Here is a 17,076-nt window from a genome sequence, read left to right as displayed (position 1 = left end):
AGAGTGAATGGATCATGGATAATAACAGACAATGACTGATATTTTTTAAGGATATTGCTTCTTTGAATAGAGTAATAAAATCCAAAACTAATTGATGGGTATATATAGCACCTCATAAAACTACCAATTGTTCTGTGTATTAAATTATATCCACGTTGTGTGATTTGTTATTTGTATTTGTTTAACCCCACATGGTCCAGGCAATTTTGTGTAACCTTTTAGTGACACCTATTTAGTTGGAAATTTTTCCACAAGTGTACCCAGTTTTAATCAAAGCCAAAAATTGTCCTTTTCGTATCCTTTCCCACTACCAGGTATGTCATGTGAATGCAAGGTTACCCCTTAAGAGATTCAAGGAGAGACAGACTGTGCACTTTGCTTGTTTCAGAGATCACCTAACATAAAGTTTTGATGACGTTGTGTCTTCCAAGAAAGTGTTTTCAGCAATATTACGCACCCGAATGGGTCACATAAATCAGATCACATTTGAAAACATACAAAAATAATGAATGTAATGTAATGTTTGTCTGCCTAGGTGTGAGAAGTGGGATTAATTTTGAATGTGCTGAACATGAAGGCAGTGATGGTTTTCTCCAGAATAACCAGTTTCAAGGACATTTTTGTTGCATCCTTCCACAGCCGCTTCGGCATGTGTCGAGCCACACAACTGATGCCAGCTCATTTCAGTCTGACAATAACTTTGGTACAGAACTTCCACCCAAGCCAAGGTTTGTGTGCCATTAGCATAGTATGCAATAATCTGTGTTTTTTTATGGGTATTTAAAGGTACTGTGAATCGAAGCACTTGATGAAATTCTGTTTTTAGTTAGAACAGATCTAAACAAGGGAATTAAGTATAAAAAAGCAATTGTTGATAATCAATCATCCTGAAACCAACGATGCACTAAGATTGATCTGAATGTTTCTTGCACCAGTCAAAGGGCTAAAAGCAGTTATTTGGACATATGGTTACCAAGAAACTCTCAAGGGTCATATTGCTGCATATTTACCTCTTTCGTTGTACATTATTTGATTGTAAAATTTCACAATTGCTGAACAATTGCTGCTTTGTGATGCTATGCTGAACCAATAAGACTTGTATCACTGACTGCTTTTTAAAAACCAGACTCTTTAACCCTTCTCCTAGTTAATAAGTTCATGTGTTTAGATGATACTTCTCTCTCTCGCTCTCTCTGGACCTGCGGCTGGTGACGAACTGTGAGCAGCTAGCCAGCCAGCAGGTCAAACCACTGGAGGGTCCTGTCCAGTGGCTTTAGCTGTCTGGTAACTGAACCAGAGGTTTGCTGTGACTCTAACCTCCCCCATCCCTCCAAGAGAAGAAAGATACTATCAGTCACTAGCCAGTCACTGCCAATGGGCTCGATCAATCTCTCATTACTATTCTCCTCCAACCCCGCACCATCACACCACCTGCCAGAGGCATCAGCTCGGATTGAGTCTAAGGTTTCTTTGAGTGCATTCAGGTTAAAAGGTGTGTGTAGCAGAGGAGGTGTCAGTGAGTCATTTATTTATACATTTATTTTTTTCGTTGTTGCCTTTTAACCACCAAATCTGATGATTCTGTCACCTATGTATTTTAGGCATATTTTATTTTAGCTACTGAAATCAATGCAATAAAATAACATATGGTCAATGATGCTCGTCCTAGCTGTTGATTTCTTTTCAAGTGCAGAGCGTGGCATGAAGGAGAATCTGATAAAACGCTGGTGAACTTTCAGACTTTAAGCCGGATTATAAATTGAGAGCTGCCAACATTTAAAATAGCCAGGATTATAATCTGTCAAGATATTCTAATCATCAATACAAAGAAAATTATCTAACGTGTTCATGGGGTGATAAGTGCTGGATTAGTGAGTAAATATAGACATTTAATTCAACCCTACTGCAAAGTTTTATTAAAATAAGCTGTTTTCACTTTGAGATGAAGCCGTCCAGTCGATCCAAAGCAGATAAAGCTTGTTTTATTCATATGTCATCCAGGACAAAGGATGGTCTGATCTGATTTTTCCTGTCCTGTAATAACCCCACCAGATGAACTATTTTTAAAAGATTGTATTGTATATTAGTCTGAAGATTGCGTAATGCAAGTTTTACCAAGTACAATATTCTAAATATTTGTCCAACTACAGTATATCAATACTTTGCTGTTTGAAGATAAAACTGGTAAAAGAAAACTCCCATCTAAAGCTGTAGATTTCAATATTAAACAGTTTGATAAATTATATAAAATAATCAAATCACTAAATGCTCAAATGTTTAAGAAAAAGTTAAATATTAAACATTAATCAGCTGATTTATATTTTTTCTTGCTTTTCACTATTTTATTAGTTTTTATTCCAAAATGTATTTTTTGTTAATATGCAGAGCCAGTTATAGATTGACTGTCCGCTCATTCAAGCAAATAGCCATAGTTAGTTACAGAGCTGATTTCATAATGTCTTTAAATATTTAACATTGAACATTGGTGCATTAACTTAGGGGCTTTTAGCTTCTTATATGAAGCTTTGTTTTGCATGCATTAGTCTCTGATGTAAACAGTTTTAATTTATACAATGCATGTGATTTCTATAAAAGTATATTTAGCACAGGTGTCAAATAAATGTAGTGGAGGGAAAGTTGAACAAAACACAGCTGACCCAAGAATTTCTTTTAATGGTTGGATGCAACAATGGATGCACAACAATAAGTACAGTCATTTTAATGGGCATGTGGAACACTTATCTAAACTTTATTTGTGACAGAAGAGTTTACACTAAAAGGTTTTGAGTCCAATCTGTGGCAGCAGGATTTAAATAATAAATTCACATAGGGATGACAGGAATCATGGAGTTACTGTCTGTGAAGGACACTGTCAAAAGTCCTTTAAAGTAGTGCCCTGGTTTTGACTTTTTGTTTGTTAACTGAGAACAGCAGACAAAAAATGTCCAACACAGGGTGAGGCAGGTTACAGGAGAGGGGTGGGGGAGCAGTTACTAATGTGCTTTGATGACATTCAAGGCACAAGCACAACCCTCATGGTGTTAGTGTAACCGGAGCCTGGGCGCCAGCCGGTCACGACAAGGGCCACATCACCAGACTTGAAGAAGTTGCGATGTTTGCCTAAAGATAGAAATTAACAATAAATGCCTCTTGGCTTTTCACATAAAGGGCTACAGTTATCAAATTCATGACACTGTTAAAAAAAAACACAAATACTTACCAACTTCCAGGGAAAAGTTCACCCTCTGGTCAACATCCTCGGCCCAGACATCATTGGCTGGCTTGGTGTAGAGCACAGGGATGACGCCGCGATAGAGGTGGGCCTGTCGGGCGGCACGGCCACAGCGGGTCACAGCAATAATGGGGGCACGGGGTCTGTACCTTGACAGCATGTGAGCAGACCTACAAGTAACAGAGCAGTAAGGTATTACAGATGTAGCTGTACAAAGTCATGTGATCCATCATTAATATAGAAATATATTCATTACAGCCTCTATAGTTATGTCATTATCATTATGAAATCCACCCAGCTGACAGTGGTACATCATGTGTTATGAGGATGAACTCCCAAATGGAGAGGAATGAACAGGGAGTTAAAATTAACTTGCAAAATGTCAGGGTTCAGATCTTAAAAGGTCACAAGGGGAGCACAGATTGTGAGTGCAGTGATAGTTGGCACACTTCATCCGAGCCGTGGGCATCTGTTAGGAAGGGAGTGGAGGTGGAGGGATACAAAGATATTATACTGTACTGGTTTCTCTGCTCACTGTGGGCACAGTTGAGTGTAGTATGACTCATAACTTTACCGAGGGTGGACTTCTTTGTGAATTCTCACCTGCCAGACTTCGTGAGCACTATAATGGCGCTGGCACAGCACTTGAAAGAAGCCTCGACGGCACCGATAGCGACAGTCTCGGTGGGGTCACGGGTCAGATGAGAGATGCGACGCAGCTCCTCGAACATCTGCCTGTGGAACATGGCCGCCTCAGCTTCACGGGCAATCTGAATGTGAAAACAAAGATAAAAAAAAACAAACAACATCAAGCTGCAGTCACAGCGAGTTTTAACTGCAGGAGTTAATTTATATTTTAAAAGGTCCAAACAAAGTTAACCTTAAAGCAAAGGTCTTCATACCTGAAAGCACACTGAGACATGAAGCTAAACAACAGCAGCGGCCATGATGTCCAGGGACTGCTGCTGTGCACTGCAGATCCTCACATGCTAATTGAGCAGCATGATCATATAGTTAAAGCATGATGCAAAAGACAAGAGCAGTTTGTTAGCAGATGGATGGAGGGAGGTGCAACACAACAAGTAAACTGAACAAATATTAAATAAGCTGTTAGTAAAACCCAAGCAAATACCAGTGAGATGTCAGTAGTGTGCAAGCTGTTTTTTTGTGATCTAGGAAATGTATTTTGCAACACAAACCAAGCCTTATCGATTGTGTAAATATTGCTGTTAATTTGGGTCTAAAGTGAATTTTCTTATTGTGTCACTTGCTTATTATTCATCACCTTTATAATTATGTACCATTATGAAGCTTTTCATTACACCTTTCAGATTAAATGCAGTAAATCACTAACTGAAAAACACTGGTATTGTTATTTAACATTCTTATGCAGCAGCACAGCGAACATGATAAAGCGCTCATGGGACTGGAAGGTGTGCCCTTACCATATGCTGTGTGCGCACGGCCTCTAGGGGGTAGTCTCCTTTGGCAGTCTCACCACTCAGCATGATGCAGTCATTGCCATCCAGCACAGCGTTGGCAACGTCACTGGCCTCAGCACGAGTAGGGCGAGGTTTTTTGGTCATGCTCTCCAGCATCTGTGAGTGGGCAACATCAAATTGTTCATGTAACTTTTATAGGCGACAGGGTGCTTCTCCTTTACATGGCGCTCCCAGGCCCAGTGTCACCAACCTGTGTGGCACAGACGATGGGTTTGCCAATCCTGTTGCACCTGCCAGTCATCATCTTTTGGGCGATGAAGACCTTCTCTGTTGGGATTTCAATGCCCAGGTCTCCACGGGCAACCATGATGCCATCACTAGCCTCCAGGATCTCATCAAATCTATCAGACAAAAAAAAAAAAGAAAAAAAGGAAAAAAGAGTGTTTAACCTTTGTGTAAAGATTCAGATCTGTGCAGATTCAACTGCGACTGCTGATGCTCCACCCACCTGCGCACACCCTCGTGGTTCTCCAATTTGCTGATGATCAGGATGTCCTTGCCCTTCTCACCTAGCACTTTCCTGACAGCTTCAACATCAGCAGCCTTACGGATGAAGGAGGCAAAGACCATGTCAACACCCTGCTCCACGCCAAACTTCAGGTCCTGAATGTCCTTCTCAGACACAGCAGGTAGGTCAACAGCAGCTCCGGGCAGATTGACACCCTTCTTGCTGCCCAGCATACCACCATTCTCAATCTCACACGTTAGGTAGTCGTTACCTTAGGACATACAGAATAAAAAGGAACTTATTTTTTCTACAAATAGGCAGAAACCTAAAAAAAACTAGATGATCAGACAAAATATGTGTGTGCTTACCAACTTCCTTAACCTTGAGGGAAATCAGACCATCGTCAATGTAGACGTGGCTTCCGATCTGCACAACTTTGGTGATGTTCTTATAGTCAAGCCACAAAATCTGCTCATCGCAGCTCTCCTTGTATTTGTCATCCAGTGTGAGCTTGATGGTTTCACCCTTCTTCAGCTCGACCTCAGCGGTGCCACTCTAAACAAGACAAGAGGAGCGTTCACAGAAGTTGAAAATCATGGCAGGAAAACCTTTATACAATAAATTATGCAATAAATCAAAAAGGCCTTGGTAATTTAGTAAGAACTCACCCCTTTGATGAGCCCGGTCCTGATTTCTGGTCCCTTGGTGTCCAAAGCGATGGCCACTGGTCTGTAGTCAGCAGATCCAGGCCCAAAGCTCTCAGTCGCCTCACGGACGTTCTTGATGGTCTCAGCATGGTACTATAATGTGGGGTGACATTGAAAAACAATAAAAAATGATCACACTAGTGAATTGTAATCACTAAACACTATAAAGCCATCACAACGTTTTCGCTTAGGTATCAGATTCTTAAAAAGTAAAATATAGTTTGTACAACAGCTGGAAGAGACACTGAGACACTTGGTTATGCACTGACTACAGGAGAAATCTTCAATGACAACTGCAGCACATTTTTAGCCCAGGATATTGTTCTGTTTCAGTGCATAAATAGCTGCAGACGGACTATCAGGTGTTACGCAAATACTTGAGCTACAGCCTGTACAGCAGGATGCACGAGAAATTAAACCAAGCACTTCTGACTTTGAATTTATTGTGGGAGACATGTACAACTGCACTGCTCTCTGCCTACAGCTATAGTTCTGGTAAATGCACGCTACAAGTCTAATCTAAACACTGACTACCGTCTTCGGTCGATTGTGAGCACCTCACTGTGGCTTCTCTACATGCCTCCCTACTCATGAGGCTCAGAGAAGGTCTATTTATAGTTGTACTGACAACTGACCCACCAATGAGACAGAGGTCAAATTTATTTGTCCCTTCACATGACAAAACATCTATTTACTTTGTTGTGATGTTTCTGGAGTTATGATGATCAATTGTATTTTTTTTTTTTTTTTTTGGTGTCAGAGTCCTGACCAAAACACAGACATTTTATTTATTTAGCAGTGCTAGGTTATCACCTCACTGCACAGACAACTCAAAAGCCACTCTGGGAGTTGAGTTACCTTGAAGAAAAATAAAATCACTGCACTGTTAACCTTTGAAGAGCCACATATCAGCTGTGGGGCGTTGATACTACTATGATTTAATGGCTCATCCAGTCAGGTGACAGTGAAAAATTAGAGAGGCATGACTTTTAAAGGCGAGGGGTCAGTAGTATAAGGTCGGCCAAAGAGTTGACCATGATACAGGGAAGGGGAAAGTACTAGTTTGTAGATCGTATTACAGTTACCAGGCCATAAGAGTAATGCCACACTGCTGCAGCTGAAAAGGGTAAATCCACACTGAATCACTTGCAGAGGGCAGAGAAACTGCAGCAGCACTGCTACATCTGGGTTTAAACTCACAAGCATGTCACACTATTGGACACACACTAATTATTGATTTCACAACAGGTGGTTTGTCTTTGACAGCTGATGGTGAGTCATCTGCTGTGACATCCTGTTTTTGTGGGATTATGGGATCTGAAGTGCAACAGGTTTGGAAGGTGAAGTGAAGCATTTGAGATACAAATAGTAAATGAAAATCAGGTGTGTAATTATCCTTCCGTCACCTCATGTGTGCCGTGGGAGAAGTTCATTCTTGCAATGTTCATCCCAGATTTGATCATTTCCTTTGCCATCTCCACAGATCGGGAGGCAGGTCCTGCATCACAAAGGGTGAATGAATACAGAGACACAGGGCTAAATATGACATCTTACAATCAGGTGGGTGTTTCAAATTCATACATACATTAACATAGTGTTTGGATGATATAAAACAAGAAGCTTTGGCAAAGGGTGTTACCAATTGTGCAGATGATGCCAGTGTTGCGAGACACAGCAGGTTCAGAGTCGATGTCCAGCAGACACATGTGCTCAATGAAAGTGTCCGCCATGGCAGCATGAAGCTGCTGGGTGTGGATGATGGAAGAGCCTGCATCCTTTGACTTCAACATGACTGGATCTTTGTCTGCAGGAAAAGTCCTGGAGAAAAAACAAAGGAAATGAAGAAAACTGATTAGAATCGAATATCTCAGCCTATCACATTTATTATCAGTTGCATAAAAAGTAATAAAAGTGTTTAGACAGACAACAATCCAGGCAAATACTCTGACTTGTCATCTAAATGGTGACACAGTGGCTTCACTTTAGACTAAATTACAGTTATAAAGCAACAAATTATCACAAAGATGATATGCAACCAAAATAAGACACCAAAAAGGAAGTTAAAATAAGAATCGATTATCTGAATGGAAAAGTGCACACTTATATTAAGATATAACCTCTCCATTGATTAAATGTAAGTGGCTGTGTAAAGCTGACCAAACAGGCAGTGCAAAAGCAACAATGACAGTATAGTGTCTGCCTGGCCGAGCTCTCCCACATTCCAGCAGGAGCTTATGTGCAGCTGTAGCAGAGGAGCTGGTCACTTCAGACAAAGGCTAAAAGGTGATTTAACACCCATAAAGAAAACCACCAGGACTCTGATAGGAAAAACATTTTTTATGATACCTGCAGTGTAATGTTTGTTAAGAATCCAAACACTGCGCATTAAGAAGACAAGCCATAGTTATCAGGGTTGAGCTTACAGTCTGCTACGATAGAGGAATGCAACATGCATGACAAATACGTGTTGGCAGTCAGTGCATGGAAACATAGTGTGCATGTGCTTGGACACAATCCCTGCCCCGAACGTTTACCTAAAATAACATGGTCAGCTGGGAATAGTTATGGACTGAAGAAACATATCACCAAAAATAAACGAATAATGAACATAAATAAATCAATAGTAACACCACCTTATAAAAAATGATCAAATCTATCAGCTCAGTGCAATTATGTGCCAGCTAATCAAATCATTATGCAATAGATTATTGAGTAACACATTAGGGTGGTATTTATTTCATTAGAAATGTTGCTAAAAAAATATGCAGTTTCAGTAGCAAATGTATAACTTTCTTCTCTACATATTTATCAGGTTGTGACAAATGATGATAATGATGAAGAAAAGGTGCAAAATCAAACATTTCAGTGATTTGAGTATTATACATTTTTATTTGTGCAAAAATAAATATGATGAATAAATGAATATAGTCAAGCATAATTAGAAAACAGTATGATTACAATGTCAACAAATGACTCTAGATATAGTGGGACTAGAGAGAAAAAAAGTTTGATCTGCTATTAAAATTTGTTTTTAAACGAAGTTAAACACTGACACGTTCAGTAAAAACTAACCCAATTTCTCCTCCCCACTTCTTTCTGTCATATAGTTGAATGTATTTGCTTTTACTCACCTACTGGGTGAAGTTTGCAGGGACCGAAGCGCCACTGCTGCTGCCGAAGCGACACTTTTTATTCCCCTCATTGACCGGGACTACTTTCCCTGTGTGTGCAGCACCCGGTGACTCAGGATATAGGGCGCGACACGAAATGCGTTAGTTTAGATTTGGGCAGCGAGTTTAACGTGTTTGTTCTTTCACGTGGAAGATTTTCTTTTTGATATCTCGAATTTAAAACTTCTTAAATTCTAAAACCAAAGCCAAGTTTGCAGATAAAGGCAGAAAGGTTTGAGAAATTTTGAGCGAGGACACAGCAAATGTACGAGGTTCAAGTTCGCCCAGCCAGTGTCTGTGCGTGTCTGCTGCCTGTCAGGTTGTTATTGTTTAATAAAGCACAGTGAGTTTATATATTTGTAGCTGTCGTATTTATTCCAATAATTCTAAGAGCAAAACTAGAATCTTAATTTGCACACAAGGCAACAAATTAATCTGAGTTTACAACATAAACAGTTGAATGAATATAATGTTTATGTGTCACTTCTGAAAAACAGATCTTGGTCTGGATGATTCAATGATAAAAAGGGAATAATGAGCATATTTATTTCAGTTGTCAGATGGAGCAGATGCTGTAAAGAACTGGTTTCAGAAGAATCTGACCCCTGCAAACCTGCTGGCACGAAAACTCTGCTCTAAGAGGAGTTATATAAAATGGGAAAGCGTTGGATGCAACAACACAAAAAAAGATTGCACACTGTAATACAATATAAAACAAATTCTCTTTTTCTGAAGTCTGTTATGTTCTGCAGATCCTGTATCACTGACCTGTTGACTCACAACAGAAATTTCAGCCGCTTTGTATTGGATCGATATTTGCCCATAGTGTTAAAAATGGCAGCATACAGAGGTCTGTGATATTGTGCCCACCCACTATAAGTATAAATACAGCCACCGAAGTAACACCCCCTCATGTCTAAGTGGATTACTCTGAGAAAAGCACTTGTTGAGAAGACTTGCACAGATGTATGCAGTCCTAGAAGTGTCTAATCTGGCCAGACTGCAGATCAGCAGGTGACTGCTAACAAGGGTAACAACTGATTAAGGTCAGACAAACAGAAAGACGACGTAAAGCCAAACATCACTCACATCACCAGCCTTCAGATCTGCCAGTAGCAATTGTTCGCATCACAACTGACTGACGAGCCTGACTGTTCAAGAGGCAGGACAATAGTACGATACTCCTTTCTTATTCGGGGATATAGTGTAGGCATTTTAATGGATAGTACTCAGATCACACAAATGGGGCAAAGACACTGTAAGTGTGCAAATGAAGCAGGCAGCATCAGCCCTGGAGCTCCAGGTCTCATCTTCCCTATTTCTCTCTTTGGGGCAGGTTCATCTGATCAGACTGTTAAGGTCTGCAGCCAATCGGGTGACAGTGAAGTCTGAGACTGAACATGTGGGACCTCCTGCTGTTCAAAACAGCAAGGGGTAGGTGACAGCCAAGCATAGACAGACGAGCTATTAAACAGAATCGCTCATATGTTTTGGTTGTTTCAGGGTCACACATGGACTGGAGAGCTTCTCACATTTTATCTGCCATTGAATTGTTTGCTCAAGTTGGAACATGTGGAAACTCTCAAGTTTTTTTACATCAGGAAAAGGTAAGAACTTAATTTCACAACTTGTAATTCATCAACACCTCATTACCTCATACATGCTCTGGTCTTTTGAGGCAAATAGTTTTTATTTTATTTGCTTTTCTATGATGTCCTAACAGATCCTGAGAAAAACAAGGCAAACAACAATAATCTTAATAATGAATTATGGTTTAAAGAGCAAAGAAAATATTACATGTAACAGCAGTATGTTCAGTATGTTGTTTATTATAGAGGCAGCTGAACTAATTATGCCACACATATTTTCCAGCATAGTGTTTAATTGTGTCAGTCACAGTGGAATGAACAGAGTGTTGATTGTTGCTGAAGAAGTGCCAAAGACCTGAGCACATGGTGAGTCACTAAGCCCTCAGTTTCCCTGTCGTCTTCACATGCTACATTCTTAATTTCACATCTTCTGGATGTTTTTAGGGAAGAATGTTTTCTGCTTTGACTGGTCGATTATTTGATTAGTCTCTGTATGTGTTTTCTTTAAATGGCCTATAGCTGATGTGTTACATCACCTAATGATCAGCAAATGTGTTAAATAAATGTCCACTTCAGCAGAATAGCTTAGTCTGTGTTGTTTAGGTGGACAGAAGGAACAAATGAGCTGTGTAAATAAATAAGAGGATCTTTTAATTGACAGATTTTCCCATTAATCCCACAGGAGACTAAGCGGCAGGCGTGGACAGAGAGCCAAACTAACGAGGACAGTGACACAGAGGAGAACGTGTGTGGGATACATGTAAACACCATTCTCAGTATCTTTATATGAGACCTTGTATTGGTTTGAATGTTATTTTAGCATAATTGTAATTATCATCTCTAATCTACCGGAAGTTGCAATGACAATAGCTTCCTTCCTTTTGTGACACGTCAAAAGAAATTGCTCATATTGCCTCTTAAATGATTTTTTAAAAATCCGAAACACTAAATGGTCAATAAAAATGTATACTTCACATGAATTATGCATATTTATTGTAAAAGGGTCCTAACAAGTTGCAGCTACATTTTACTGTGTTGCAATAAATTATAAGTTATCTATATACTCCCTATAAATTAACAGATGGATAAGATAAAGTGTTACCCACATTTTTTATAGCTTAGGCTTATGGCATGTTGGTAAAACTATCCTTCTCAGACGTTGTTGTAGAAATCTGTGAGTGATTTAATCCTTCAACCCCTGTGGTGCTGAGCTGTTTGGACCACGAGGTAAGTGTGTTAGTGTTTGTCTCTGCAGGAGAGCTGTACCACTGACCTGCATCACCACCCCCAGCTGGATATAGACACAGAGGCAGTCAGGACTTTGTTTTCAGACTCTGCGGTCTCTTTCAGGTAGAAGTCTGAACATCTTTTCTTATTCGTGGCTTAAAAACGAAGGGATCTCTGCTGTCTTTCTACACCGTCAAATCTCCCCCTTCTTTTCCTCTGCTAGGAAGTACGCATCAATTGATGGTGTGGATGTTGATTTAAACATTAATTCAAATATTTTAGATGTAAGTTAAATTATTAATATACTTGTTTAATGTAAAATATGGGTACTGTCATGATATCTAGGCCTGTTTAATATGGATGCTGTTTGCTGTCACCAGGAGGATGTAGCGAGGGCGTGGAGGATTAATCCGTCAGAGCCCATCATTGTCCGTTTGCACTTTTCTCTCTCCCAGTATCTGAATGGACCTGGTGAGGCTCAACAACACTGCCACAAACAGAATGTACTGTAAATTAATGTGACACCAGATGATGTGATGTGTTTCTCCACAGCACCATCGGTTGAAGTCTTTCAACCATCCAACACAGATCATTTTAGTCTTGGAAAACAACTACAGAAGTAAGTGTTTATATGCAATCCTTCTCCACATTTTCCTCTTTATTCTGCTTTTATCTACTGAATACATAAAGACTAGCTCTCCTAACTCTTTCTGTTCTTCAGTATTCTCACAGTTTTCATATCTCGGGAGTGGAAACACCTGACAAACGAGAACATCATAGTCCGACAGAAGCGAAGACACAGTAGGTTCAGGCCAAGCGGAACCATCAAGAAATTTCGTGCAAGGCTCAGCATCTGGCTCCCGCTGTCTAAGTACACGCTGACTTAATTAATCTATCTTATTTTTGACTTCACCTGTTCCCATGTGTCTGTTATCCTCTTCCTCTCTCGCTATGAGCAGGTCACAGGAGCTCCGGGAGCCCGCTGTGGGAGGGAGGGTCATTTCGCCAGCGATGAAACTGAACTGTTTCACTAATCCTATGAATTCCTACACCATCAAGAATCCCACAGGAGAGCTTTTCACCTACACCCCCAACGGGAAGGTGAGGACTCCCTCTTCAGTTGAACTGAAGATATACTTCAGAATACAATTCTGTGGTATTCACTTGCACTGAGCTTTTCTAGGTTATTTTCACTTTCATTGCTTTGTAAAAAAAAAGTGTTTATAAAAAGTGTTTGTGTCTCTTCTTCCACAGAGGGTGGTCGTGTCAGAGGTCAAGTCATCCGTGCAGCTTAGTACTAAACAGCTGCTAGAGCTGCTTTTTTCTTCTCAGGCCATCAGGCACTGTAAGACAACCCCGACTCTGCAGCATGGCTTCTTGGTACAGGTAAAGCCTTGTCAAGAAAACATTTAGTTCAGAAAGGGAATTTAAAGAACTCAGTGTAATAAACCTGACTGCACTGACGACTGGGAGTGACAGGATCTTCCCAAATCTTTTTTATGCTCATAGAAAAATTCCAGTGTAACCACAAGGGCAAACCTAATGATGAAAAATTACTGAATTTGATGTCAACAGCAGACAAAATATAGCAAAATTGGTTTATAAGTTTTGAAGTAGTAGTAAGCAACCTTTCTATTTTTTCATTGCATGCACAGATAATGAGGTATGCTGAGCAGAGAATCCCCACCCTCAATGAATACTGTGTGGTCTGTGATGAGCGACATGTATTTCAGAATGGCCCCATGTTAAAGGTTTGAGAAAATACTGGTAATTTCATGATTTATTATCTGAATGACAAGTGAAACTGCAGTGGACTGTTATTCTGGTGTCAGTATTCTCTTTGCTGTGTTTGTAGCCTGCAGTTTGCACAAGGGAGCTTTGTGTTTTTTCCTTTTATACGTTGGGGGTTATGTCTGGAGCTACAGAGGAGGTTGCCACTGGTGCAGAGGTTGGTAACACACACACATGTACACATAGATATAGGAATATATATGTATATAAATGTATGTATAAATGACTTTATCTCTGTTGTTGCAGGTGATTGATTTGCTGGTTGCAATGTGCAGAGCTGCTCTTCTGTCATCACGCAAGAGCCTCATATTTGAACCGTTCCCTTCTGTTGTTGATCCATACAACCCTAAAACCTTGGCCTTTAGTCCTAAGGTATCAGCTCAACCAATTCAGCTTAAATATTATTTGACTTACTACTGAGTAATACCTTTTTTACTCTGAAGCCCTTCATATACTGTTTTGTTGTGACAGAGAAAGCGCTATGACAGACTGCAAAAAGCTCTGGACAGTGTGTTGTTAATCAGAAAGATGGCCCAGGTGATTGATGTTAAAACAAATCCTATGCTTGTGATGTCATTTGCACAATTTGCATCTGATTCTCCTTGCCAGAGAATAATGTGAAAGCTGCTGACTTCCTTTCCTTTCCTTTCCAGGGTCCATATTCTGAAATAAAGAAGCAGATGGACAAGATTGACCCTCTCGCTTATCCCTTACTACAATGGTGAGTGACACTGTCTAAACTAGTACTTCAGATTTACATTCTATTCAAAATGGAATATATTATTATTTTTTAGATTCATATCCAGATGTGTGTTTGTATATTTGGCAACAGGATTTTAGCAAGCAACAGATCACACATTGTCAAGCTTCCACTGAACAGGGTATGAATGAGTCAGTAGATTAGTACAACGTAGTGTTGGTAGTTACAGGTTTACAGCAGTTGTGGTTAGTGATTAGCAACTAAAATATTAGATCATATACTTAGTTTTCTTCTCTCACTGGGCTCTTTACTATTTTTTATCACTTCCTGATAGCAACTGAAGTTTATGCACACACCCCATCAGTTCCTGTTGATCAGCAGCACTCCATCCAAAGAGGCTTGTTTCCAAACTGCCAAAAAACTTTATGGCAGCACCTTTGCTTTCCAGTGAGTACACTCAGAACTGTGTCACTAATACAAACTCTTTATATTAACACGTACAGACAGCGATGCCTGGTTTTTAATGCTTAGACCTTATTTTCTCTTGTCTCAGTGGTTCACACATTGAAAACTGGCACTCTATTTTGAGAAATGGGCTCATTAATGCGTCTTACACAAAATTACAGGTATAGTATAAAAATAGCAAGATTTTACTGAAGTTTTATTTTCTTTGATCCCCTTATTAATTTAACAATACACACAAGTTTTCAAACTTATCAAACATTTTTGACTTTATTTCTTTTAAGCTTCACGGAGCTGCATATGGGAAAGGCATCTATTTGAGTCCGATCTCAAGCATATCTTTTGGATATTCTGGTAAGAATGCTCACTTGGTTGGTCCTAATCATATCATATTACTTAATGATTCTAACATATTTATTAAAATATATTTGTTTTTGTTTAGAAATGGGTAAAGGTGAACACAAAATGCCCACCAAAGATGAACTCATAAAGAAACACAACCGAATAAATAAAATCAAACAGGTAGATCTTTCATATTTGTCCACATTCTGCCTAGACACACTATACACAAGTACTTCTCCTGTTATTTATTTTTTTATTTGTTGTGTTATTCTGTTTGCTCGCCATGTTTTAGGACCTGCCAGGCCAACCAAGGTTTCTGGAGAGCAGGAACCTGAACTGCATTGCACTTTGTGAGGGTAAATATCAGCTAATATACCGTAACCAAGCTGTGATTTTGTGACATTGGTTTATAAAATTATACATGTACCTTAATAGTCATAACTTCAAAAGACCTTCAGAAACATGGGAACATTTGGGTGTGTCCAGTACCAGACCATGTGTGCACACGTTTCCTCTTTGTGTGAGTAAATCATGAAACAGCTTCTCATTGCAATAAGAAATTCACAGACCATTGTTCTGATTTCTAAAACAGTCCACTTATATCTTCCTCAGGTATGAAAATGGTCAGGTGGGCAATGTTCACATCAACACTCAGGAAGCTGTGATTCATAGAGAAATTTTACAAGTAATTGCTTCAAAGCTGTACTGATAAAACAAGCATATAACAACATTCACATATGAGTAAAATGAAAATTTCATACAAAAGTATAAAAAATTAGGTCTTTGTTCTTTTGGCTAAACAAATTAGGTCAAGATCATTTTACACAATGAGTCTCTGATCATTTAGGATGGAAGAAACTGGATTGTTAAGCAATGTACCTACAAAATATTGTTTGCCTTGTATCTCAATTCACATTCTGATAATATAAATCTCCGGTGTCATACTGTAACTCTTTGCTGTGCGTATGTTTTTTTTATAAAATGTTTTATATAAATAAAGTGTTAAAATATTTATGTTATTGTGATATTGTTTGTGTGTTATATGTGTTCCACCACAAGATGGTAGTATATCCTGTAACATCTCACTGTGTTGGCTTTTCTATTACTACCTCAGGTCTAATAAAACCATAGAGTCTTGTGTGTCTCTACATGGAGGGTGATACAGATGTTTAAACTGGATAATGGTGTGAGCACATCAAAAGCTCAGGTGCTGACGTGAGCCAGTGTGATGTTCTTCTTTGTGTAAAAAAACAACAAAAAAAACACCACCAGACAACTACGACACACACCATTTGTGTCACAGGAGTCACATTCAAAACTCACACAAAAATAATTATGTGGCACATTCAGGGACTCCAGTGAGCTACAGCCATTATCCAAATATACTCATGATGGAAGTACAGTCACTGATGGATAGTTAATTGACATTCATAGCCACTAGATTACCCTCCTGGAAAACAGCTGTAATTTGCTCTTAACTATATCAGAGTCCCATCTCTGGGGTTCCTGTTTGAGTCACTGAATAACATGGGGTGCATACAGTGCTCTGAGGCAGAAATGCACCATTATATCAGGATGCTGGTTCCATATGAGCCCTGCAGCTGCCTCCTAACCTCCTCCCTCCATTCAGTTCCTCTAGAGAAAGCAACTAAAGTCCTCTTTACACAAACACCTCTGTTTGCATCTGGATACACATCTTTCATCGCAAGTTCTGATTTCAGGCATATTGACAAAAACGTAGCAGCTCAAAAGTGTCATTGAGCTCAAAAATGTCATTGATTTAAAAAAGCCACAAATTATGTAGCATGTATTTTCTGGGTCAGCTCAGCAGGCGATGGACTGAAGGGAGGAGATCTGTAAGCTGCTGAAATAGCCCCAAGGAAAACGTTTCTCAAGGACCATATGG

At 39.5% G+C, this 17,076-nt stretch overlaps 2 protein-coding genes across 2 annotated transcripts; one reads left to right on the top strand and one right to left on the bottom strand.

Annotated features, from left to right (window-relative positions):
• Positions 1-2,655: 2,655 nt before the first annotated feature.
• Positions 2,656-9,173, bottom strand: pkmb (pyruvate kinase M1/2b). Its single transcript, XM_026311508.2, has 11 exons — positions 9,021-9,173; positions 7,529-7,707; positions 7,296-7,387; positions 5,851-5,982; positions 5,551-5,737; positions 5,183-5,453; positions 4,925-5,075; positions 4,678-4,830; positions 3,836-4,002; positions 3,221-3,402; positions 2,656-3,120 (listed from the first exon to the last, which is right to left on the bottom strand). The coding sequence occupies exons 1-11, from the start codon at positions 9,089-9,091 to the stop codon at positions 3,014-3,016; spliced, it is 1,692 nt and encodes a 563-aa protein (XP_026167293.1). The 5' UTR covers positions 9,092-9,173; the 3' UTR covers positions 2,656-3,013.
• LOC113133004 (protein mono-ADP-ribosyltransferase PARP6-like) lies at positions 7,371-16,100 on the top strand. The gene is made up of 25 exons (XM_026311507.1): positions 7,371-7,449; positions 10,396-10,493; positions 10,563-10,666; positions 10,932-11,014; positions 11,331-11,408; positions 11,904-11,998; positions 12,099-12,159; positions 12,256-12,346; positions 12,428-12,494; positions 12,597-12,746; positions 12,835-12,976; positions 13,130-13,261; positions 13,531-13,626; positions 13,731-13,823; positions 13,913-14,038; positions 14,138-14,203; positions 14,320-14,387; positions 14,499-14,547; positions 14,701-14,813; positions 14,920-14,992; positions 15,113-15,182; positions 15,271-15,350; positions 15,463-15,526; positions 15,606-15,690; positions 15,783-16,100. The coding sequence occupies exons 4-25, from the start codon at positions 11,012-11,014 to the stop codon at positions 15,877-15,879; spliced, it is 1,899 nt and encodes a 632-aa protein (XP_026167292.1). The 5' UTR covers positions 7,371-7,449; positions 10,396-10,493; positions 10,563-10,666; positions 10,932-11,011; the 3' UTR covers positions 15,880-16,100.
• The last annotated feature ends 976 nt before the right edge of the window (positions 16,101-17,076 follow it).

Source organism: Mastacembelus armatus, chromosome 6 (genome assembly GCF_900324485.2).
Source record: "Mastacembelus armatus chromosome 6, fMasArm1.2, whole genome shotgun sequence".
In the NCBI taxonomy this organism is placed as follows: Eukaryota; Metazoa; Chordata; class Actinopteri; order Synbranchiformes; family Mastacembelidae; genus Mastacembelus; species Mastacembelus armatus.
The sequence above is the reverse complement of the archived record's forward strand: the minus strand, read 5'-3'. Positions and strand labels throughout refer to the sequence as shown.